At 43.4% G+C, this 27,180-nt stretch overlaps 1 protein-coding gene across 4 annotated transcripts in view; it reads right to left on the bottom strand.

Moving 5' to 3' along the window:
* jade2 (jade family PHD finger 2) overlaps positions 1 to 27,180 on the bottom strand; it is a 174,379-nt gene that overhangs the window by 130,286 nt on the left and 16,913 nt on the right. For all 4 annotated transcript variants that reach the window (XR_003932254.1, XM_030100614.1, XM_030100613.1 and 1 more), the window contains exons 2-3: positions 20,110 to 20,173; positions 15,359 to 15,444 (exon numbers count right to left, since the gene is read on the bottom strand). Coding sequence is in view for 3 of the 4 variants with exons in the window: in XM_030100614.1 (XP_029956474.1) it covers positions 15,359 to 15,444; positions 20,110 to 20,173 (150 nt within the window). In the remaining variant the exon portion in view is untranslated. The remainder of the gene's footprint in view (positions 1 to 15,358; positions 15,445 to 20,109; positions 20,174 to 27,180) is intronic.

Genomic DNA, 27,180 nt, shown 5'->3' with positions numbered 1-27,180 from the left:
TGATTGGTGATGTATCCGTGTTGTCACAGCTGCACACCGGACCACCTCAGACAGAAGAGTAATCCTAATGATACATGTAGCCTTGTTCAGAGGAGTGAAGCGGGTTTGAAGATGGCCGACTGAAGCCCGAGCGACCGACGCTGTCATTACGGCGCACACCGACCACCCGCGGCTACTCGTCACCCGAGCAACGTCGGTGTAACAACACAACAAGCGACCTTGCAGAAGTGTGGCAGCAGAAGCTGTTTACACAATGCGGCCTGCAGCTCCGGCTCCCACCGTGACCGCAGCACTGTGACACTGCATTATCAGCCGCCGTACGTCTCACGTGGCGTCGCGGCTGCCATGTCTCGACGTCTCCTCCGATTCAGCAGAGGCAGATTTCACGCATGGAAACATGCTTTCCTAACCAGGTTTATGAAATGAAGTTCGCAGAGCGTGTTAAAACTTAAAACACTGATAGGATCATAGTCAGGATCATAAGATGGATTTTATGTGCCGTCAGCTGGGATACACACATAAAATAAATACTCAGGAAGTCTGCAACAAGTGGCTACTTCTTCAGAGAGCGTCTCATCAAACTCAAGATGATTTCTTTAATGCCCACCACTGATCCCATTTCACTACATGTAACCACTACTATGAACCATAAAAATATATTTCAGATCTTTTGCACGTTTTGGATTCAGAAAGGAAAAAAAAAAAGTACAAAATTCATCCGAGATTCAACCTTGCAGTCTATCAGTAACAATCCTCACCTTTTTTTTTTTCTCCTGTAAACTGAGCTTCTGCTGATCTGTGACTGGGCTTGTTTGTATGCTGCACGGGGCGCTCTACCTGTCCGTCTTATTTTGTGGACTGACTTGTATCTCTGACCATCTGCGGAGCGCTGATAGATTAGGACTGTCTGCTGCCTCCCGAGCCGAACAGAACAGAAACCACAGAGGATGGCTGTTGAGAGCTGACATTTCAAATCAGGAAATACACACACACACACACACATGCACGCACACAACACACACACAAATAAATTGGGATGCACATTACTCAAATGCACATAAACACGGACACAAATACACTCAGATGCACTGCGCTTACATGACTAAACACACCCACGCACGGAAAAAGAACACACAAGGTATACACGGTCGTACACAAATGTGTTCACACTCTGCTGAGACACACATGCACGCCGGTGCACATCCAGCCTTCACCCACACAGGAGACTTGTTATTACGGTGTTGCTGAGCCAGTTTCCTTGAAGCGCAGTGACAAAGTGTTTTAAGTGCTTTTAAAGGCCAGCCGACAAAACGCGCTATCGCTCGACGGGCTGGTTATCTTCAAACACAATCAGCTTTGTTCATGTGTGACTTCGAAAGGGATGAAAGCGCCGAGAGAAAGGGAACGAGGATGCTTCGCCCTTCGCTTCTCATCCTGCTGTTAGTTATTATTAGACTGCTAAACACCGGGCAGGACCCTCTGTGTCTTTGAGTACAGGTACTGCAGTGGCGTGATAGTGATCAGCACCCTGCGTAGTGCAAAACGACCCATGAGAGCAGCATGAGTCAATGTTAAAAAAAAAAAAAAACTCATCCAATCTGAGAAACTACCAAATAATTCTAAGAAATAAAGACTGTAATTTCAATGGTGGAGAACACTTACACATAGAAGTCTGTTCTCAAGAAAATTTGGATTGTTTCATGTTATCTGCTTGGAGATATTTGACATTATATCACACAGTTTCAATTGTCATCCAGACATGCATCCATTGGTGTAAAACACAAAAAGTAACTATAATTTTATACGTAATGATACATATAACAGGCTATTTATAGTCACCAATAAAACACAAAAGTCAGAAGTATCTGGTGAAACTGAAAAATCCCCAGTCTGACTCAAACCAGCAGTGCCCAGCAGGTGCTAAACCCCCAAACACGTAAACACTGAGCAATAATAAATGCGTCATTCCTGTCATAGCAGTACATTTGGCTGCATTGTTGGTTTTCCCCTTGAAAGCTGCTCTGTTTCGTTCCCGCAGCATTCCTCGAACTGAACCAGCACTTGAACAAAACAGCTTTCTTTGCACCTCGATGGCATCATCCACTTTATTAAAGTCACATTTCAGTTGTTTACTGGTATCTGCAGTGTGACACTAAAACAAACTCTGACTAATGCAGAGCTTTATGGACTGGAAAAAGATTTTATTTTTTTTACTCAGCAGAAAAAAACCTTGATGCAATTTGCACAATATTTCTTGAATACATTTCAACTTCAAACTCATAAAAATGGACAAAAAACACAAACAAGCATCAGAAACACTCAACGTGGAACCTTGCTTAAATGCACATTTTTCTTTATTTCTCCTTGAGAATCCATTAATTTGATTTGTCTGAAGAGAGGAGAAAGTATTTAACAAGGTACGGTGGTTCAACAAATTGGCACTGCAAGTCAATGGGCAGGTGCCACGAAAAAAAAAAAAAAAACACACACCATGAGGAGGTGTCCCGGGTTTGAAAAAGGTTGAGAAGAGCCGTTGTGAATGTCTAATAAAGGGTGCGACATTTAAAGGACAAGAGGGTGAAGCTGCATCTCTGCTGACCGACTACAAACACCCGCGCCGGCATTGTGGCGAGTTCCAGCGAATAACAAGGAATTCGGGGGCTAAGCAGAATCAAACACAGGAGCGTGGAAACAGGAGAGAGGTGTTCATTCTCTCTCTCTCTCTCGCTCCCTCCCTCCTGTGGGCATTATGGCTACCTGGCTCCTCGCAGTGCGTCATGGCAGATGTCGACTCACAGAGAGAGGGGGATAATTTTAGCAGCCACATCACAGCACGGCCTCTAATGATTGGCTGCTTGGAAGGTCCACAGGACTCAGGAAGGAGTGTGTGCGTGTGTGTGTGTGTGTGTGTGCGTGTGCGTTACAGTGTTGAGTGGGTGATTAAGAGTGAGAAAAAGACAGAGAAGGAGAGAGAGCGGTTGATGGGAGACTGAGAGAAGAGAGAGCTCCAGTGTGTGTGTGTGTGGTGAGTGCATTAGTGCAGCGTTTCGGTGATATCAGCGAGCACAAACACATATATCCAAACAGTCTCTAATATCCACAGAGACATAAATCTGTCTCAGTATCAACAGTGACAGATTCAACAAATTACAGGCTTTATCTTGAGGAGCGCACATCCCGCTCCGCTCCGGCGCACCGGCTTCTGACGCACGTTGGATTGTGAGAGAAGAAGCCAGGTTGATTTGTCTGTTGCAAAGCAGCAACCAAAGAGCGCACTGGAGCGACGTGCATGCTGCTCCTCGGCATCTGAGCCGGTTTTAACGGTCGCCATGCGGGCCGGTCGCAGCGGGGAAAGTCCAGATTAAATGAATGATGGCTCCGTTCCACCGAAAGTCCCAGGAAGCTGATGACAGTGATACAGGATGTACAAAAGCAGGAGGCCTCAATTAAGCTCGACGCAGGCACCGGGTTTAAATGAAGACTTTTCTGACTGGCACAACAGAAAAATCGACCACAAAAAAGCCGCTGGGCATCACTTCAGGATTAATCACTACAGCAGAGCGCTGCTACTTTACGAGAGTAGAAGAAAAACACAAGCAGCAAAGTTTTACAGATAAACAAGACGCATGAGCATCTTCTTAAAACGAATTAGTTAACAGAAAGCATTAGAATTAGCACTGCGATAGTGTGTTGAGATAATGTGGTTTGCGATGGACGGATGATGGACAGATCCTTTTGATGTTGTTTTTTGCTTTCCTTTATTTTTCCATCACAGAACCCATCAGCCAGCCAGAAGAGGTCGGTTGGCTGCTGCCTTGTGGTCATCGGGTATGAAATAATTTGAGCTGCTGCTCAATAAAATTTTTCAAATTAGTTAATCTAACTGTGAATTCACCACAGTTATTCCCACTGAACCTGCGTTGTAGCTTTACAATATGCAAACTGGTCATGTTGGTATCCACATCAGCATGAATATATGAATGTATACGCGGTATATATTCGCAATGACAGTGTGAGCAAAGAGGTGAAAAAGACAGATCACGAAAAGCATTTCATCATAAAAAGTTATTTCCGAGTTTGCTTTCTCCTCTAGAAGCAGATTTATTTATTTTATTTTTTGAAAAAAGCTGCTTTCTCAGTTGTTTATCTCTTCTTTTACAAAGCCGGACACGGAGAAGTGAGAGCAGAGAGGAAGTAGAAGATAGACTTTTGGATGCGACGAGATGAAAACACTCAAGGAGGAGAAAACGTTTGGCTCGTCCGACACCTCCTCCAGAGTTAAGGAAACGACAAAGACTGAGGATAAGAAGGAAGAAGAGGAAAAGAAGAAGAGCTAGCTCCAGTACACATTCAGCAGGCATCTTTTCCTCACAGTCTTCCAGCAGCAGCTTTCCACTTCAGATCACACACTCGCCAAAATTTTTAACTCTCAATTTTTTTTTCTTGCTTTTTCACTCGGACGGAAACTAAACCATGTGTTATACAGCGAACAAGATGCTCTGAAAATACACAGCAATAAAAAAACAAAACAAAAAAAAAAAAAACAGTACAAACAGCGAAGGAGGAAATGTTTCTTTAAAACACGATAAAAGGCTATCTGGAAGATAAATGTGCACAGAGGAGCTGTCCCACATCAGCCAATAAACTGCCAGAAAAGTAATCAAGCCCGGATTAGCACAAAGCCCAGGTGTTCTCACAGTAAATATCCTTTGTGTTTTTAATTACAAGGCGTGCTCCATCTTGATACACAGCAAAGAGCGGTTCAAGCATTATTCGGTTCATGAAAGCACCTTCATGTGCGGAGAGCTTGTTATCACATGTTGCATTTCAGGCAATCATCTGTGGAATGATGAAAGGTAATTGCAGTCACATTCTTGGAGCCTTTTTGCATGAGATTAAATTGTGAAATTCTGAAAATGCAGAGTTAAATTGGTGCTGACGCGCACGCTGGATTTAAAATGGATATATATCCAAACACACACTGTAACTGTGTAACATCTAAGCAACAATTTCGATCACTAACCTCTGATTTTTACAGCTGAGCCAGTGCCATTCAGAATGATTTTTTTTTTTTTTTTTCGCTTCTGGTTTTTCTTGGTTTATGGCGTCAGACATGGCTCAGATGGCAGCTTGTTCTTTGTGTGAGCGCAGCAGAGCAGGCACCATGCGGGGCACCGAGAGCACGGGCCTGAAGAAACCTTTCAGCGCCCTCGCTCGCACACTGCTTCAGCACAGGACGGATCGGGTGGGGGGGGGGGGTAAAAGCAACAGTGAAGGGAGTCACCGCTATTATGCAGAAACATCTCTCGCTAACATGAATCACTCGCATCCACAGCCTTTAGCAGCTTGACACTTTTCAAACGGCGCACAAAGAACTTGATAGGAACGTGAAAAGGATTTCCTCTTGCTCTTTCTATAGTCCCGGCTCCCCTCTCAGATCCCAAATGTCACATCCGTACCTATTAGCCTAGCGTCGTGGCGCCGTGCCCTGAAAAGACACTCAGCCTACAATCTATGGCCCTCATTAGCGCGAGACGAGACAGAGAACAAGTCCTTTTGAGATTTCCGCGAACGCGGGCTCCTCATCATGAGCTCCAGGCCTGAATGATGCGTGAAGCGGCGGCACGCCCCTCCACGCCAAGGGCAGGCTGATTGCCAGGGCTTCACTCAAAGGTCACGCAATTAAGCTTTGTTCCCGCTTCAATAAGGCTTTGACTGACTGGTTGCACTCCCCCGTTTGAACAGATGTGATTTTTGGCCTCTAGAAAGCTGAAATTGTGCCCTCTGTTCACATCCTCCATTGTACAAGAATCCTTTTAAAAAAAAATAACAATAATAATAATAATAAATGAATGAAAGGAAGAAATGATCATCAGTGCAGCTTGTCCAAAAATGTAAATCAAAATATCTGTAGCCTAAAAGCTGCTTGGAGTGGTGTTTCATCAGGGTGAAACTCTTGCATGTCTTGCATTACAGAGAGACAGTATGGAATTATAGAAATTATAATTGTTAAAGGTATTGCATAAAAGAAACAATCTATTTGATGTTGACAAAAAGAGGTATACATTTTTCCGCCGCTGGCTTGGCGAGCGTAGCATGCAGCCTCCGAAGCGCTCCGGTGGATCTGCTCAGTGGAGGCTGCACTTGTACTCTGCAACTCCCAGGTGTGAAAGTGTGTAAAATCATGAATATGAAGCAAGCTGTTTCTGGAAGAGGGAGAGAGAGAGAGAGAGCAGGGGGGAACCATGCTCAGAAAAACCTTCCCTCAATAAATAAAGGTTAAAAAACTGGGTCACTGACAAGAAAGAGTGAAGGAGACTTAAGAGGCAGAAGCGATAAGCCAATTTCCCCCCGCAGAGTCCGATGCAAATATCATTCTTCGAATGGCAGCTGAGGCAGACGATCTGGTAAAATGGCAAGCGAAGGCTGGGGGAAGATGTGACCTAGTTTTTTTTAGGAGATGTGTGGCTGAAAACAACCAAAACAACTACATCATTAATGCTGCGGCGTGCGTCTGCATCCATAAGCAGTTGTCATGCTTTTCAGCGGCAGACTTAATTAACAGGGACAAACAAACTTATTTAAATGAAAATCAACCCATGCTTCCTTTTGAATCTCAGCAGATATACGTGACGCGCAGCTTTGGAAAAGACAAAGAGGAAAAAGTTTGAATAGCGTGCCACGGATCTATAGCTTGCTTTGCTATGAGTGAATGAATTCCATCAAACTGATTAATTCGTTTTGTTTTGTTTTTTTGTCTTCATTCAATGCCATTTTTTTAGTCTGCTGCTCGGACAGCCTTCAGGTGACGGCCAGCCTTCTCATGCGCACCTTCATTAGCTCCGTTTTCATCCAGCTTCTGCCGGATTCACGTTCCTGCCGGCGAACAGTTTTTTTTTTTTAATGCATTGCCCCTGAAGCCCTGAACTCCACCCGGCCGGCGCTGCGCTCAGGCCAAAATAAACACTAAGACTTGCAAATGAGAGCGGCTCGGCCAGGCCTCGGAATAGCACATCAACTCCTCAACGGGCTTCATATTGACGCCCACTCGATTGCTGAGAGCGTTCTGAGTCACTTTAAGTAACAAACACAAATATAACTATCCATTTTTTTAAAAAAAAGAAAAGCTTCACTGAGAAAAAGTCCTGCAGTTATGTAACAACGGGTTTTGATGTTTCACAATTTTCCGTCTTTTTCATCTGCTGTTGATTCACAACACTCACAACAACGGTGGCGCACAACACCGAGAAACTGAGCATTAAGACAACAGTGGGGAAATTGGAAAAAACGTGCATGGATGGACATATTATTTACATGTTTTCTGAATATTTGTAATAAAAACATGTTTCGTTGAGATGGCAGTAGTTTGTGCAGAGTTGCACTCCACCAGGTCTCACAACCTGCAACTTTGATGTTCTGCCATGAAACCATCACACATGACTGAACGTAAAAAATATGGGTCATCGTCCCCATGAAAGGCAGGCAGACACACACACACACACTCACCAGAAGTTAAACACACAAACACAAACGACACGCTTAAACAAAGCAAAGGCTCATGGGCAAACACAAATTCACTTTTTTTAACCAGAAAAAAACACACATCTGATTACTGTTTATATTGTTCCAAGACGTTTTCTGGCCAGTGGTGTTAGTTTTGGGTCTCGGCAACAAACATTAGTGATTTGAGATGGGAGCAGAACAATCAAAATGAGTCCTTTGGTGAAGTGGAATTCAGTCAAATGCAGACAAACAAAAATGCAGAGTTTTGTTTAATCCTTCGAACGGGATGTTAGCAACACAACACATGAAGACATTTCTGTTGAGTAGAACAACTCAGAACAGCTCAGATTTTTGTTATCAATTCAAAAACAGCATTGTTTTAAAAAAATATTCTATCTCCAGCCTTCAAAATTTGACGTAAAATCAATCGGAATCTAAATTTCTCCTCACATCACCTGTCGTCATTTCATGATCTTCCATCCACCTCAGATCTCTGACTGAAGCACACTCGTCTCCATTGCCTCATTTTTTGGCATTCCTCACCCATCTTATTCACCCGTCTGTCCGTTCCCTCCACCATTCTTTCTTCACCTTCACAACCAGCCGATCACGATCTCACTCTATCCGTCCACCTAAACCCTCTTTTCAACATCCATACTTCTATTAATCCGCCTTCATTTTATCTGCCTTCTTCGCATTGAAGGGAAAACAATGACTTCTGTTTTTCTAGATTTCAGCACCTGGCAGATGAGCGGGGTTAGTAATCCTGGCAGTTTAATACAGCGGTTAGAAGCTATGTTTGTGTGTGTGTGTGTGTGTGTGTGTGTGTGTGTGTGTGTGTGTGTGTGTGTGTGTGTGTGTGTGTGTGTGTGTGTGTGTGCGCGTGTGTGTGTGCTTACATGTGTTTACACAGATTTCCCGGCTGGTATGGGGTGTCGGCATGCAAAGCCCTCCACCATCTCTCTGGGCCGCTCCTCTATTCTCATCTATTCACTGGGTTTGGCACGCACGTGCGTGCATGTGCACGTGTGCACGTGTATGCGTGTGTTCGTGCGGTTGTCACACATCAGCTCAAACTTGTTTGCATCTGGTTGCCATGGAGTTTCACAGCTGTTTATCCCATTTGCTAATGAGTGTCAGCAGCTGGAGGCATCAAAGCCCGCACACGCACACACACACACACACACACACACACACACACACACACACACACACACACACTTGTGCACTGGCACCATAAACATATTGTGAACTGTACACATTTTTAATCATTGATGTATCCTAAAGTATCATCAGTAATAAACCCTTCGTAGATACTTAACTCTTAAGATGGATTTGACCTTGATGATGCCTGAACAGCGCTGCAAACTCTCCAAGAAGTTCATATTTAGTAGGGCAGGATTTTCCCGCGGAGAGATAAATATTGTTTTTAATATTTATTTCTGGGGACATAACAACCCATTAAATTGCCTCATTAAGGATTTGTTTTCTCAAGTTTTTGTCCAAAGTATAATTAGATGTGTCAAAAGTTCACTGAGTCATTTTCAGGGCACTTCCACACCACTTCAAGTGGACCAAGCTTCGCTTCCTTGAATCGTCTGCTTCATTTATGAAGATGTCAAAGAAAATCCACACTCTGGCCAGTGTTACAAGATAAAAATGTTTCCATGAGTGAAGGAGAATTAAGGCTAAAAGGTGACACTTGGTGCTGTGGTAAGCTTCTGGGTTTCAGAAATCACTGGAAAAAAACACTGCCTCAAAATAACAGTGAACAGAACCGCACCTATGTTGGGAAGTGTGCTCCACTCAAACCTGCAAGTTCCATTCCGAGTTTCAGGCTTTCTTTTTCCCTTATCTTTGTAATTCAACTGTTTGTGCAAACAGAAATCCACAGCATTACAAGTTGTAACATCTGGCAGCTACAATTTGGCTTCAAAGACAACGACGAGCCCACTCCATAGAGATTATAACGGCTTCTGCCTGTGGTCCACCTACAACATCTGGACATCTCGATGCGCACACAGCTGCCTCAGAGCGATAACTTCCCATCTTAACGCACAAGTTGATTAAGAAAACACTTAAGGATGGTTCACACAGCTCGTCCAGAGCCTGAAGCCATTTTCCAATGACCTAATTTGATCGTAATATTACTTCAACAAGTGTAAGTAACGAGGAGCAAAGGTGATTTATGAGGTTTGTAATGTTTTCCATCACTTGCTTCGGCTGCTTCGAATTTGTACAACGCCACAGAAGACGGACTTCATATCCTTCAAAGTTCACTTTTTGAGACATGAACACTCGTCAACATCTATAGAAACAGAAACTAAGAACTCAAAAATAAATAGCAAACACATTCCAAATGATGTATTGCTGAGTCTGTTTAAACTAAAAATCTGATCACTATCCATTTCTTCAGTGAGCAAATTATTCATGTAAACAGAATAATGTGATATGCTTTATCAAATAAAGGCAGATATCTGATGATGAAAAAAGATGGATAAATGCAGAATTCTCCCCAATTCTGTGAAGCTTCAGTCTGTGTGTACTAAATCTGACATAGTTCCGTCTGCTCATTTATTTTAAGGAGGAAAACTGTAGTGAACATGAGCAGCGAATCATAACAGGAGAAAACAATGTGAAGCCAGCCTCTTCTGGCATGAGGAGGAGACCAAACTCACGTTAAATAAAACTCTTCAACACAGCTAACGTTCAGCGGAGTTCAGCAAAACAAGGCCAGATGTTTTCCAAATAAGAGGAGGTTTGAGTCTTGCGTTGCGATGTATCAACACCAAAAAAACACGCACATTAAAGCATGAGATCCAATTATTGTGATCATCGGATTCCTGTCAGTTTGTGGATTTTTATCGTCATGTGAACAGAACTTTTCCTACATCATCTGTCATCCAGGAAAAAACAAAAACCCTTCACCGTTAAAGCTTCTCGATTCAGACTCACTGCATGAAGTGAGGGAGTCTGAATGGAGACAACAGGTAGCTAATGAGCAGGAGGCTGACGCTGGATCAGATTAAATGGAACGGCTCTGTTCAAACAGACGAGGTTTGTAATTGGTGACTGGATTTACTGAGGAGTGTGTGTCTCTATTGTATTACTCTGGAGTGCAGTGGCACGGACAGTGTGCGAGCGTCTTTGTGTGTAAACACATTAACGGTGCCTTTTCTCCCAACCTTGGGACGGAGACGCTGCAGCCCGGCGTTCAGGAGACTGATCCCGGTTCAGTTACAGCTCGGACAAATACGACATGTACATGCAGCTCAGAGTTATCTCATTATATCAACATACAGACGACAAATACTGCCGTACTTCCACCTCACAGCATCAAGACCTGTTGGATTCTACCTTTCTGCGTGGAGTATGCATGTTCTTCCTGTGCTTGTGTGACTCAGACTCCACCACATCAGCTTCTACACAATCATTTCAACAGACAGAACACTACATGTAAAGAAATACGAGTAAGTGAAAAATCGCAGACTTAAGCTGTGAATGATTCGTAGGGAAAAGGCCTTTAAAATGAAAGGAAACTAAATGAGCGCCTTCTCCCTTTGCCGTCGCTGCCAGGGACTTCACACCAACCTGCTTTCTTCCTCGGCAGCGAGAATGGATTAATTCATACTTATTAACTGTTGGGCTGATTGCGAGCCACAGCGTTTTACTAACTGCCAAGTTGTAAACTGTATAATGTCACAAATTAGTACTGTGCTTGTGATATAACTCATACAATTAGAACAGATCATTAGACCATAGTTTGGCATCGGGGCTAATGCTTCACAGCTCATTTGTGTGAGCCGCACTAATGCAGAAATGCTGAATTTCAGTGAAATCGCAACAATCATTTGATTCATCCTGTAACCATATGGCACAAGGAGCTAAATGTCCCGCATTCATGCTGACATCGAAGCACCGCATGTACACATGGTCATTTATTAAGTGTTTTCCCAAACTTTCCTGTTCATAAAAAAGTCAGATCTCTGCAATAACTGACAATCCTCGTTAAAAATCAGCATGAAGAAAATCTGTTAAACATCAAGTGCTTAAGGTCTGATCGCCACATAGAGGACAGAAAAGATTCAGAGGAAACAAGGAATCTGAATACTGACACCCTCCATCTGACTATGTGCTACAAAATTTCAATACCACAAGCCCAGAGGAAACCCCCAGAGTGAAAAGTGTGTGTGTGTTCATGTTTCTGTCTCGATACTTTGTGACAAGCTTCCTCCAAGAAATGCGCGCGTGTGTCCTCTGCCCGTGTTGCAGTGTTTTGACAAGTGTCACACAATCCTCAGGGGGAGAGTCGGGGAATTCTCTCTGAAGAAGGGGAGCTCTGCTTTTGTCACAAGAGATGAGGCCGGGCGCGTCTTAAGACCGAGTCCTCAATCTGGCCGGCGACTCAGTGTCGCTGCAGCCACGTTACATTACGGCGCGTCGTCTTAAAGCGAGCTTCTTCCTCCTCTGCGCGCGAGCAAGTCGACCCGCTCGGCTTCCTTACCGCCGTGTTTCCTTTCAGCTCGGCCTCAATCGGTGCTTCTAACCATTAACCGCAAGACCAAACGTGTGCTTTCTGTGTGCGCACACTGTGTGCGACAACGACATCCTGTTTGTCCATACGACTGCTGCTTTTTTTTCAGCTTCCACCCGCAGTTCAACTGAGATAAATACAGTTAAACACACACACACACACACACACACACACAAAAAAAAGAGGAAGCATTTGACGATGTCCTCCTTCCGCCAAGTGAAACCATTCAAACCACTTCTAAGAAAAGTGAAGCGTGGAGTGGAAGGTGCAAATAGAGAAGGCTCATTTTTAGAAAAGAGCTACGCTGTCATTACAAGACCAGAGTGTTTACCAGTCGCCACACCTCCCTCAGCATCATCTCATAAACTCGCCCACACTGAGAGCCACTGTTTAATTTTCTTCCCTACAGCGATACGAGGACCGGGACGTTTTCCGTCCACTAAAAATATCACCTTTTCAACTTTGCTAAAGTTCTGATTGTTTTCAAAACCACTTCGTTTCAGAAAGATCTGGTGTTTCTTCCACTAAGAAAATACGTCCCGTTTATCACAACGTACTGATGTGATTCGCGAGCAGAGGCGGGACGGCGCCAATCGAAACCCATCAGCGAAGGGAAAAAAAAAAAAACCACATGATATTTAGAAACGAAACTAACAAGCCCGATAGCCTCGCAGGCTACTTCAACAATTCCAACACCAAATGCCACATGTAAATGTGACATTTGGCAGTTCCTGATCTATATTAACCAAATTTATCTACTCATATACAAAGAATGCCTCTTCACCTTTCCTGAATATTCAGGTCATGGAAGTAAAACATTCGATCTCTGAAAGAAAATCCAGAAATAGACCAACAGAGCTGTATTTCAGTGAAGAAATGCAGATAACTTCCAGGAAAGCAAATAATAGACAAAGGCTCCTTAGTTAATTCATCAACCGGATGTCAAAGTACGAGCAGCCTTTTAGAAACATCGTGAGAGTCAAGAAACATCTCAGTTCGGCTAAGTAAAGGTTTGGGTGCGCCGAAAATAAACTCCCCTCGCTGGAGTGTCACCCACCACATCTGAATTGTTTATACATGTTTGGCACAGCCACACTCGAAGACCATCGTCGACATATTTTGGCCACTTCTCTAATCTTGTAGCAGGAATTATTTTCAGTCCAAGCACTTTGAATCTTAAGAAAATGACAGACAGCATATGTAATTTTTTTTTTTTTGGTATATGTCCTGAAAGACAGTCACGGTGCTGCACTTCAATATACGAGGAAAATTACATAACTGTGCTCAGAATGAAAAAGAGGAACTTAAGAGAGGCTGCTCGTTTTTACGCCTGGTGCATCTTAATGTATGGTGTGCACGGTTGTCAAGTTTCGGAAAAAAAGTGGACGTAAACAGACGATTTCAAAGTTAGAAATGTTGTTCAGATGCAGTGTGGCAGCTTATCTGAAGCAGAGACAGACATGAAGGCTGCTTACTGTATAAAAATGTGAGTTAAGAAAACGTACTATTTACTACTCACTATTTAAACAAGACTATTTAAAAAAGATGGGGGGGGAAAAAAGCAGTGAGATTTATCGATGCCCCTCAAGCGGCACTTTTCACACTCAACATGTTCAGCTTTTCTTCCAACTGCTCGGATGCCCTTGCTACTTCAAAACCTTCGCAGCGAACCTTTGTCAGATGTCACTCGCCCTTTTTGTTTGCTCAACCTCTCCCCCCCTCTGTCACTCACAGCCTCCAAAAAAAGCAAGAAACAAACGTGAGTGTAAAACATCGTCCTCTCTGAAAGAGCAGCGCGCCCCGGAGCCGGGAGGCTGCATTATGAAAGGGAACGTGGCCCCTGGCTCTTCAGCTGAGGCCCGGGTCAGAGCAAAGAGCTACAGTAGTAATTACTGAGAGTCTGATTGCTGACAGGACCTTCCAACAGCCTGTGGTTAACTGGATGGAGCTGAGGGGGAGGAAGCTTCAGATGCACAATCCTGACAGATGCTCTGCTGATGACTTGTACTTCAGGGCGGTTCGGGGCCATGCATGCCATTTCAGCTTTATTCATTCTCCTTTGAAAAGTTTCAAAAAAAAAAAAAAAAAAAAAAATCATTTGCGCTCATCCATTTCTTTAGTTTTTCAGAGAAAGGACAGGGACAAATCACAGCGGAGGTGAAACAAATTGCCCTTTGAAACGGTTATAAATTTCAATTTTGTGAAAGATCTTCGTCATTGAAAAGTTCTTCTTTTCAGTCCGTCCTTCATTTTTCAAGGTGGGGGGTAATTTCTTCCAAATGGTAGAAATTATTTTCGGGAGACAAACTCTTCAAACAAGCGAGAGACGAGTTCTCCTTAAACAGATTTGAACCCACTTCAGTGGCGGAGTGGGAGGAATGTGTGATTGTGGCAGGCAGTGCCTTGCCACAACTGGTCCAGAGCACCATTTTCCAACCGGATTATGCCAGTTTTTCCCTCAGGGTGGTCATTTGGGAGCCCTTGGGATCATTCATCATGACCATATGGATGTCCCAACCTGGTACTTTAGCCACCCCGATCTGTGCCATCAGTGTGGACGGTTGATGTCGGAGATGGCTGTATTTACATTGGACAGGAGTGTTTCTTTCACTCAAATACAACTGCAGCTGCTTTTGCTAGAAAGTTCATTCATGAAGTGGATCTCTGTGTGACTCTCAATTATCAACACTGATTTCAGCAGACGAGACAAATCCGCAGAGAGAAGATGAAACCTTTGTGCATCTGTCAGCTCCGCTTACGTATGACAGACACGAGAGGAAAAATTATCAAACACGAAACACACTCCACATCCAGGCGACAGCCAAAAAAAGTGTCACTTCTCACTTTGTACAGTTGAAAACCTCAACTGTTTTAATTTTACTTAAGTAAGACACTTTATTAGCTGGAGTATTTCTACTTTCACCAGTTTTTTTTGCACAAGTATTTGCACCTCTACTCTGAAAAAAAGTGTGCTTTTGCCACCTCAGGCATTTATCTGTGTGACCAAAACAACAGCAGCTGCAGCAGCTCTGATACACGAGCCTGTGCAGAAACCCAACAGCATTAATCCAGAATTTTGCATGTCAAAGATTTCACTTCATATAAAGCGATCACAAGTGGCGCAAAAAACTCAATGTAAAGCAAAAACCAGATAAAATGAAATCTGGCCAAAACCACAACAAATATCCTTCCCAGGCGGCACTGAGGTGGAACAAAAACTGCAGGCTTGTGATGGTCAAATAGAGGGAGAATTTCATCAAACACTGTTTTGTGTACTGTAACATGCCAGGGTCACCGAAGCAGAGTTCCATACACACTCACTTCTGATGGTTTCTGGTGCTGGTGTCGGACCCATGTGCTGCTGGTGCCCATATTTTTTGAGGACCTGGACCACGACGTCACTTGACCTGCAGAAAGAAAAAAAGAAAAACAAAGCTGAAGCATGGTTGGGGTGACAAATCAGTGCTGTGATACCCAGCAGCTTGAACCGAAGAAATGCTATTGTTTCGCGATAAAAGCACTGCAGCAATCATGAAGTGGCGGTCACTGTTAACACTTGTAATTCACACTGATGTGGAACGTTGACGCGCCACAAACAAAGACTCGAAGAAAGCAGACAAACAAAAGCGGCTTCCGAAGCTGGAAGCGGTACCACTACTCTGCGTCAGGCCTCTAATTGAAGCAGACTGATGATGATCTATTAAGAGGTTTAATAAGTAATGGCAGTATAAATAGCATCTTGTTAAGCTGTTAGTCCACAGTGGTCCTTTACAACCTCATTAATACACAACTTAAATGCAATTAACCAGACACTAGAGCCAATATCCCACCCACCACTTCAATTAACAGCGCCGTGTGTTTCTCTGTATCCGCGTGCACGTCTTCTAATGCATGTGCATATAGGCTTTAATACGAGGAGAGAGAGAACAAGCGAGTGTGTAATTTCATTCATTCCATTTCCCTACATTTTCTTAAATCACGAAATCGCTGCAGCAGATAAAGATAAAAGCTTATTTTCAAGTGTGCAATGTGAAGAAGACTGTCATTAAAAAAAGGCATCAAATTGCCAATTAAATTACATCACACTGGCGTAATAGAAAACACAATACTGTGTAATGTAGCACATTGTGACCATGACTCCATGAGAGTGCGCGCATGTGTGTGTGTGTGTGTGTGTGTGTGTGTGTGTGTGTGTGTGTGTGTGTGTGTGTGTGTGTGTGTGTGTGTGTGTGTGTGTGCTGCCTCCCACTCAACATATTTCCCTCGCCACCGCCAGCAGTACTGCCACCATGCTAATTTTACTGGTGACGTGCGAACAGCTAACTGCGCCGGGGGCAGAGCTGCTGTCAGGCCTGTCGTCGAAATCAGCGGCTCCGCCTCCCTCCCCCGAACGAACACATACATGCATACATACATGCTAGTGGATCAGCTCCTCTCATCGTATTTGGTTTAACAATTCAGCATAGGTTTTTGTGTTTCAGAAAAGTTTCATTTACACAGCAACGCGCAGCACGCTGTAAATATTAACAATGGTGAGAACATGGAGTCGGATTGCTGTTGCTGGAGAACAGCTGCATTCTCCGTCATTTATATGGAGACGGAGTCCGAGCAGTTTAACAAAGTTCCACCTTGGGAGTCGTTTCAGAAAGTTGTCTTTTCAGAGGCTCCGAGCACCGTGGTCCTCGAATGAACCCCCAGAACGCCACAAAAGTTCTCCATTTTAGGATCCCCAAAGGGATCCTCTCGCCACCCATCTGTTTTCCGTACAGTTCTGTTCAAGTTAAGTTCACCTTCCCTACAACACTACACTAAACATTGTCTTGTATTTTTCATTTTGGATTATCACACAAACAGCATCTCTACAAACACAGTTGTACAACACAATTGGAAACACAAACAAGTGTCAGGATGTGTGCAACAGTTTGAAACTTAAAGCTATCATTTTGATTAAAACCAATCTGGTATATTAAATGAGTTCATGTAAATACCAGGCTTTGGCTTGGAGTTGCGCAACTATCTCAAGCATAAGAAGAGTCAGGCAGCAGGAGCAGGACATTTGCTCTAAAGTCTTTGTGTTAAACTGCTCCCTACTAAGACATTGTTGTTTGGCTTATTATTTGTCACAGTTCTACACAGAAAATTCGACCATCTGCGATTTTTGTACACCCTTTGGAACGAGAAAGACAAAACACACAAACACATTCTTAATGAGGCAAAACGTCCCGCGGTTCGGGTAACCGTCATCATTTAGATGAGCGGCCGCACGTCCACCCCGAGTGAAAGTCAACGTTCAGCCTCCTAACAAAGTGTCGGCTGCACACGACCCTGCAGGAGCTGCAGCGCCGTCTGCGTGTGTGTGCTGCCGATTTAAAAATATTTGGTGGGTTGTCCTCTAATCTGCTGGACATTTTTGAGTGAGAACAAGCCTCTGCATTCCACTAGTGTGTGTGTATGTGTGTGTGTGTGTGAGTAGGTTGCGCCCATGCCACCAACACAAGGCAGCTGCACAACTCCCATCACCGCGGCCAGATAACCAAACAGGCCGCCGCACAGTTGGAGGTTACCATCATGGCCGCGTGTTAATTAAAAGCCGCGCTCGGTGCACAGCGGCCAAAATTACCATGGGCATCCTTCAATTAGAAACCCGATAACTTGCAGCGAACAGATGCAGCTGGAGCCCACACGGCACCGGCCGGGGGAGGCCGACAGCTTAGGGCTGATTATAAAGCCGGCCGCACGGCCTTCGGCGCAGGGGCGCTCCGGTCGGGTCTGGAAGAGCAGCCTGTTAAACCTGCTGTAAAACACATTATACATGCAGACCTGTGACCACATAACAGTAAAACCCGACCAGAGGTCAGCTCAGCCTGTGGTGTAAACAGCTGGAATCGTGAGTTTGGCTGACAGTCAAATTCAGAAATCATCTGTGCGGAGATCTGAATCTGACGTTAGCTCTTAAAGTTCTTCAACAAAGAGGTGGAGACATTTCTTAACCCAACACGACAGCCTACAGGGTTATCTTACATTAAATCAATGCACCCTCCATCATTTTTTGAGGCAAGAGAACAAGAATCAAAAGGATTTTATTCTTTTCTTTGTAATATTTCTTAATTGAATTTGGACTTTATTCCAGAAAAAAAAAATGATTCATGAGTACTTCGCCAGACAAATGAAAAACTATCATTTTCATTCCTGGCACCAAACTGACTAAAACTACTGCGTCTGGTTTCTCATTACATAAGAAAATTCTGTGTTATTTTAACTACTTTAACCAAGAAGAAAAACAGTATCTAAATCTAAATAAAGCAACAGAGTTTGGGAAAACCAAACCAAACGAACTTTACCTTCTCTCACGTTCGTTCTGGATCACTAAAGTGTTTAATTTTCATTCTCCTCTCGCCTGACAAGCGCCATGAGAGCGGCCCAACAAATATATTTATTTCTCACTCCCGAACGCCAAGAATTAGTCACGCTGAGCTGATAGAAGCCAAAAAGAATGGCATTCAAAATTAGATTAAAATTGCTAGCTGACTAAATCTTCATTCTTTTTTTTTTTTTTTTTTTCTGTTGAAGACAGTGATCAGCTGTGAGAGCCAAGTGTGCTTGTGGAACGCTGCATGTCGAAGGCAGAGTTTCCAGCGGTGGTAATGCGGCAGTCTGGCCAGATGTTTCCCAGCATCACGCAGAATATCTCCCCATCGCCGCCTCGTCTGCCGCTCTGCTCATAAGTGGTTATTAGAGCCGGTGTCATGACTCTGGGCAGAAAACACATCAGCCTGTCAAACGACGCATTCTTCCTCTAATATCCATTCATCACGCTGCCAGCAAATTACTTCCAAAGCACATAAGGCCTGACTTGCTAAATAAATTCAACACCGCAAATGTGAGATGTGGGCTTTATTGACTTTGCAGCCACAATCTGTGCGTCTTAAGTGGCTGATTTAGTGAAGCGTCGGCTCAGACGGCTCCCGGACCGCGGCGGAGCTGAGATCGGCACGCGCTCCGCAAGCAAAGGGGAACTCTGTCAGAGATCACCAACCAGTGTTCTAGAAGAACAACAGCAGCTCAGTAGAACTGCAGCAAATCGAAACACTGTTAAGTTACAGCTAGTGAGATGTATGTGTGTTGTTTTTTATTCAACTCATCACAATCTGGTGACATCGTTCCAAATATCTCTATCTTTAATTGATCGAATATTTATAGAGTACCACATTTCATGAATGTTATTTAATGCCATTTTATCAGCGGGAGCCAATCAATTATCGATTACTGATATCGATTATTTCTGACATGTCTCCACGACAGATCAAACAGATATGTTGAGTTTCTTCCCACTTTACTGAGAGTCTGGCAAATCAACACAAAAAAACTTATTAAAGTGATGAAAAAGCAATAATAGCAGCTATTGTGTGCTTGCAAAAATGTGGTTACATTACAAAAATGACCAACAAGAGACCAACTCGTGCTAACTACATCATTATCAGAACATTGCCGTGTAAACATGGAAGTTTTCTGAAACAAAAATGGAAAAATTATGTTTTCACTTGAAGTGTTTTTGTCTAAATGAGCCTAAGAGACAACCAATCACAATTCAGAACCAGGAATCTGACAGATCGATTGCTACTACAATGCTTTTCTTTAAACGGCCATGCAGACAGACAGGAAATGGTCCCATCCATTAGTTTACCTGGAACGCAGTGTCAAAGAAAAATGTAACTTCCCAATAAAATCAGGTTTTTTTCAGTCAAATTATTGTGACTTTCCTGCCAACCCATCTCATTGCGGGCGGTATTTCGTGACACAACTGACTGCTGCTGTATTTATATTTGCATTGTTTCTGCGGTTAAAAATGGGAAGTCTTAATGAGCAGAGGAACGGAAAGAAAAAAAAACAACGAGACAGGAGGAAAGTCTGCATGCAGAACGAATGTGAGGAGTCCTCTGTGGGAGCTGACTAGAATCAGGCCGCTCACTGTACACACACACACACACACACACACACACACACACACACACACACACACACACACACACACACACACACACATTCTCTGAATTCCTCCCTCTCCAACTTACTGTCAGTGGTGTCAGAGTCATTGCTGCTCGTGGAGTATTTTCTCCTCTTCTTTTCGCTCTCCATCTGTCAGGGGGGTGGCAGGCGGGGAGGGTGGGGGGGGGGCAGAGGAGGAGGTAGGGAAGGGAGCAAGAAAATAAGAGAGAGAGAGAGAGAGAGAAACGACAAGTGAGAAGATGTTCACCATGAAAACACAAGTGTTAATGAAATAATGCGCTGATGGCACCAATCTGTCAGAGCCTGCAGCGGGCCGGCTGCCAGGATAAACCCACTTGATCACCGTTACACATTAGCGCCTCGGACTCGCTGGGAACTTCACAACATTACAGTTGTTCCACTTCTTCACATATCGTGGGAGTCCTTGTACGAGCCGGTTACAGTTTCACTCTGTATTAGTGCTGTGCTGCCTGAAATCCTCGAAAAACTCTCAAAAGTCAATTCTCTCATGAGCAACCATGGCACACATAGTCCCTCGTTTCAGTCGTAAATGCAGTCCCTCTCTGATGCGAAAGTTCCTCAGGTAAATAATCAGTGTTCAAGATGTTCGCGGAGGAGAAAAACATCACTAATTATTCCGACTGAATTATTTGCACATGTTTTTACGCTAAATTAAGCATCACTTGTAGAGCGCAAAGGAGAAAAAAAAAAAGTTTCGCCACTTCCTCAACTTGCATTTAAATACGTCTACAATTACGCTCGCTTTACCAACTAACGTGAAGTGTTACATGGAGAAAGCAATTTCACTCCAATTTACAAAGCAACAAACAGCTCAGAGCAGTTTTAATGGCTCTACTCATGTTCTGACACTGTGAAGTATGGGTTTCATTTCAGCGCCACGCAGGAGAAAGGACGAGCCGAGCTGAGGAGGAGATAGCGGTGATAAGAAAGGACGGCTTCTGGAGAGAGGAATAAGATGAAATAAGAAAAGGAAATGCTACTGGCACAAAGGAGGAACATCAGAGAGAAAGGACAGTCAGCTATGAATCAAATAGTGTTACTTAAACAGGATTAAAATAGACCAAAACTATTTATTAAACATTCACTTTCTTATAAGAAGCTGAAATTGAACAAACATTTAATTTTTAATCCTCCATTAATCAGTGGAAGAGGAAGAGAAAGAACTCGACACATGCAGATCAAACACCTGCAAACGTCTTCTCTCATTTCCCCATCAGGAGTTGCTACAAAACCACGAGGCCCTTTAATAAGAGATATTATCATCAGACTGCAGAGTTTCTGGCTGGATCCTTCACAGCCGTCCTCACTTTCCATGTGGCCCAACTGGGAAAAATGATTTCACCAGCCTTGCTGTGGAGTTTCTGATTTTCTTGTCATTAGCAACATAAGCAAAACTTGGAGATGAAATTTTCCACCAAAAAAATTGTTATTGAGGCTCATTTTGAATCAACACTTTATTTCCATCGGTTTGATGATGAAGCACAGACTAATTCCCCTCTTCCTCTCTGATTTGACATTGCTTCAGCTCCCAGTCTGAGATAGATTCCACTCATCACCGTAATAATCCAGTAAGATTGGTTAACGTAGGTCCGAATGCATCTCACACGAAAGAAGAGCAAAAAAGACAAACTGATAGTTAGCAAAAAAGTTAATTCTGGTCAAATATTAATGATCAATTTTTCATTCATAAATATTATTGCATTAGCAGACTCAGCTGTAGTTTAATGCGTAAAGCAGGACACAGTTCAGATTCCACTGATTGTCTTGCATGTGTAGTAGTAACTGGCGATAAAGCTCACTTTGACTTTGACTATAAATCTTTCATGGCTGTGAAAGTCATGCAATATTAAGCAACGCTTTGTTCAACAAACCTCCCATTGAAATTCAAAACAAAAATTAAACTTTTATTCAAATTACAATCCCGACAAGGAGACAATGAAAAGAGGAGTGAAGAGGGAAAGTTATCAAAGGCAGAAGGTTAAAACCACAGTCTAAATAAATGCTTAATGGCTCACCCTGCCGGCTGAAGGGTCAGTGGAAGAGATATATAGAGCCTCAGTCAGAGTGAAAAAAAAGGAGGGCATGGGTCAAGAGAGTGTGGAGGTAAGAAATATGAAGCAAAAAGAGAAAAAAAAGACAGCCACAGATAGAGTCAAGGAGTCAAAAGGAGGTTTTTCACATACTGACAGACTGAAGCAGGAGAGCCAAGAGGAGGAGGTGCGTTACAACCCTCCGTGAGGGGGGAAGAGATTTATGTGGCAGTAAAACTGGGCTATTCCCTCTTATATGGAGCTCTTCCTGTACCCCGGCCTCCCTGCCTGCCCCGTGCACACTTAACTACTCTGACATTTGTGCTGACAAAAAAACATCTCTTCTTCGCCGCCTCTTTGACTGTTTCCATTCCGGAGTCCTGGCATTTCGCTCTCTCCCGCCTCTTTTCCTCGTCTTGCTTGTCTTACAATAACAGGGACACAGGGAGTGTGCGGAGCAAGGTTAAGTATATTATTGACTTCCTCAGTCTCTCTCTCTCTTCTCTACCCAGCTCTTCCCATCTGCCTGGCTCTACCTCGTCCTCCTGCCTCTGAGCAAAGTGGTTAAGTACATCGCTGACTGCCGTCGTACGTTCAGTCTGCACACTTGGATCCCTCTCAGGGTTTCCCCCTCACCCGTTAAACTCCGGCGACCCGCAGAAACCGCTTTCAGGCTCCCGATGTGGCGTTTGGCTTCTTTCAAAGCAACTCAGTCAACATTTTTCCAGACAAGTCAAACAAGCAAGTGACATTAAATAGTTTTTGTGGGTTTGTCCATTGCAGTAACTGGAGTGGATGGATGGATGGATGGATGGATGGATGGATGGATGGATGGATGTCAGTGGGTTGCATACCCAACAATTCAATATTGAATTGCCCTCCATTGTGAAAACAAAGCAAAAATAATGTGCAAAAACCTGCAAACATGCAAGTAGAACATGCAAACTCCAGGCCCTCTCAGCAAGTGATTTTCACCCCACTGATGTCAGGCAAACCATCAGTCCCTCTACTTTGAAGAGCTGCTTAATGACTGAAAAAAAAGTGGAAAGGAAAGAAAAAAACTCTGATCAAAAGGTTTTCAGGGTTCCTTAAACAACAAGCATAAAAAAATCCACAACAAAAGCTTAGTGTTGTTTGAGGAACCTGAGCTGCCGGAATAACAAAAAACAGAAAATGTACATCACAAGCCATAAATAACACATTCTGCACTATTTAGATACTTTAACTTATATGAGAGACAAATGTTCTTAACTTTTAAACTGAACATATGTGAGACTTTACAATTATGCACTAATTTCTCCACATCTAAGACTGCAACACTTTTTAGGCGATGGATCATTAAGGTTGGGCTTCCCGCCATTGGAAATCATTTTTGCAGAATTTGCAGACAGACATACTCAATGCGAACTGCTCCTCCGTTATGTCTCACTTGTTCTAACGTTCCTTTCAAAGACACAGAATCTGCTGCACCTCGACCGCGCTCCCATCAACTCTTCACATCTGATTCAGACATGTGACAGCGAGTAGAGTTCATACAACAAACTGTGGTTATGACACCCGGCCGCCGCGCTGGGGTCCGCAGTAAAGTCAGTGATGGTGGGACAAACGTGAAAAAATATAACCACAAGACAGCTCAAGGACACTTGTGGGTACTGGTGAAAAACAGAAACGCAAATAGAGTTACACAAAGGGACTTTTTCTGAAAAGACATGACGACAAGTCGAGAAAGGAAAAACACGTCCTTGTAATAAAACTGTGGATGGCTGACCTCCGTCAGGTCAGAGTGTGAGTGTTGTTTACACCGTCAGGCTGTTGCGGTTTCACTCAGAACGGAGAGGAAACGCATCGAGCCGCTGTTAATGTAATCTGTAACATGTGTGCTTTCGCTACTACGAGGAATAAAATGATGGAGATAAAATCGAGCGCGGTTTAAATTCTCCGTGAGATCAAAGATCCACACAGATGAAAATGTTAAATTCAGTGAAGAGGGACCAGCTGACTTTAATGTGCCGGAGCTGAGCACAGTAGTTTGAACAGCTCACTCTGATTAACTGTGAAGCTAAAAGCAGTGGTATTTCAAAATAAATGAAGAGATCAATAATTTTACATTTTGACCCATCTGTCTGTTTATTACCCATCCATTTTGATATCTTCAGTAACAGTTACATCCCATTAAAAGGCACAACCAGCATCAACCCATCACATTATCCTTCACATACTGAGAGAAAACATCCCACTGAGAAACAAACAAAAGCATCTGGATTAGACTGAACTATAAAATCCCAACAGAGAACATTCCTATTTCAAAGACGTCAATAAATTAAGCTTCTGGTTTAAGAGAGGTTGAATACATAAATTCATTAAGTGCTTAGGTTTTTGCATAAGGAAGGTTTATTTTCCAAGCAGCCTGTAGGAAAATAATTATCTTAAATAAATCATTCCCCATTTCTCCTCTGTTGATCAGTCTTCAAAGCAGCAGCTGGTAGTTAAAAATAGAGGAATTAAATTATGGTTTGATTAGGATTACGTCACAGTTTTGGTATTTAACAGATGTTAAATGTGAAAACGGTTTGGAATAAAAGGCGCACATCCTTTAAATCACTTGTGTCCTCACACTGACGTACAGGGAGCCCACAGCTCGCGTCTGACATTTGGATTTCATTTGGTTTTCTGATAATGCTAACAAGCTGTGACTTGGTGAAGTGCAGGAATCCAGAACCGTATTCCCCGTCGTGTGAAGACTTTCCACACTGATTCTCTGTATAATTTCTCGCTACTGTACCAGCTGGAGAGTCGGGCTCGTCTGTCCCACTTTTGGTGTTTTAGTCCTGAAACAGTTTCGGCGTATGCCTGTTAGGAGGAAAGCCGGAGCCAAATGCTCGTACATCGAGTCAGATGATGAAACTGCACCGAATTAAAGAAATTTCCCTCAGTGCTTTGCCATTTCTTTGGCACTGCTGCTACTTTTCTGCTTGAGAAATCATCGACAACCACTTTTTTGGCTGCTGAAAAATGTTTGATGTAGGAAGTATTAACAACATAAAACACTTTTGTTTTTAAATGTCAATTTGATGCCATTCCTGAATCTTGAAATCTTTGTTAAGCAGACAATACTGAAAGGTTTGTATGACACACAGCTACCAGGAGGGCTGAACTTCACAACCCTTCCACCTCCCATCCAGCATCTCTGAATGTGAGGGAGGAAAATCGCCGTCCCGATCAAGTGTAAAACATGACAGTAATTGGAAATGTCACTTTATCTCCTTAAAACCTACATCCCTCCTTCTTTAAGGAGCAGGAATCACCCGAGGCGCAAGTCAGGCGAACAGCTCTGCAGCTGCCAGGAACCTCCTCGAAGTCCATCCTCTCCATTCCTCATTACGCCGCCTCACTCTCTCTTCATCTGCTCGCCATCCCCTTTGTTTCGTTTCGCTTTCATCCTTCCCTTCCACATCAGCCGTACGCCTTCCCTTCCGCCCTTCTCCCATGCTGTACACACACACACACACACACACACACACACACACACACACACACACACACACACACACACACACACACACACACACACACCCCTGTCTTCAATCAGTCCAGTGAGCCACGGCCCAGAGAAAAGATTGAGATGTTTTGTGTTCTCCGGAGAGCCGGAGTGGGTGAAGGAGGAAAAAAGGGAGATGGAAAAAGACTCACAAATGAACAACTTCATCTCAATCAGTCCAGTGAACCAGACTCCAGGTCTTTACTAGGTTACTTCCCGAACAGAAAGAAAAAGAGGCGGTATGTGACAGTCTGCTCCTGCCAAGCGGCTACAGCAGATGGTGCAGCGCGCTTTTATCTCACCAGCCACACTCCTTTAAACCACATTTTTCCTGTAATTGAATCCGTTTTTAATTCGACTTCTGACTTTGATTTTCCTCCTCGCTAAGTGTGCTGATTATTCTGCTTAAAAGCATCTTATTAGCGCTTTTACATTTGCTGCTGAAAACGCTCGATGACAGGTGAGTGTTTCTTTAAAAAAAAAAAAAAAAAAATTAAAAAACCTGTATTGCACAGCAAAAGATGACTTTGACATTTCTTACAGCCGCTGCCTCAATACAAAACCTAAGTGTCTCATTCTGATGATGGTAATAATCGCTATTACAGCAACAGGCTTCACTTATCCACTGGAGTGCAGACACAGTGGAGATCATTCTGTTCTGCTGAACGGTGCGTCGCGCTCAGGGTACGGTTTCCTGACGATTCATGTTACCCCACAGAGCACAACATACAAAAAAATGAAAAAATAAATAAAGAAATATTTATTTAAAGGGTTGTCAAAGCATCCCTGAATGAAAACCTATGATTTATTCCTTTAAAAATAATAATTCATTACTGATTACTGATCATCCACATGGCCAGAGTGTGGCGTTGGAAGCAGAGCACCTTACGAACCCAAAGACCTGCGTTTCACCTGCAGTCAACATTAACGTGATCACACAGAACTGTGTGAATTAGAGGGCAAGCGTTCCACTGGAGTGAAAAAGCAGCGACATGCAGGCGGACAGGTTGAAGACATGGTCCTCGCCGCAGACGGACGGATGTTTGCTCAACAACAAAGTGGATTATTGATACCGTGCAGGACAGCTCGCTATGTCACGGTGTGTGTACACAGTTTATAGCCTCCTGGTTGACTTTTCAGCTGCTCCTTCCCTCGTATGGAGGGCCGGGAGTTCCCTCAGGAGTAATCCTGACTCGCCACCATGTGGGTAAAAGCAAACGAGAGTAAACAAACAAACCGTTGGATTTTGCTCCACCACCTGTCTGCCTGATGGCTGCAATATTTTTCATCTGCTCATTTATTTGGACGATAAAATAATTTGGAATATGATTCTAACACTAACCTTTCTGCATATGTTGGTCATTCATGTTTGGATGCGTTGATAGGAAGTCTTTTAGATGATAAAAAAATTAAAAGATTATTGAAACAACAGGAAGATTAGTTGAAGTAGTGAAAGCCCGGACGGCACAGTGCTGCTGAGTACTGATGCACAGCAGTGCAGCGTTGTGTATGTTTTGACAAACTGCTGCTTTCTGTTGAATTAGGAA

The sequence above is a fragment of the Salarias fasciatus genome, chromosome 10 (assembly GCF_902148845.1).
Source record: "Salarias fasciatus chromosome 10, fSalaFa1.1, whole genome shotgun sequence".
Lineage (NCBI taxonomy): Eukaryota > Metazoa > Chordata > Actinopteri > Blenniiformes > Blenniidae > Salarias > Salarias fasciatus.
Note: the sequence above shows the minus strand (reverse complement) of the source record. Positions and strands in the feature narration are given on the sequence as shown.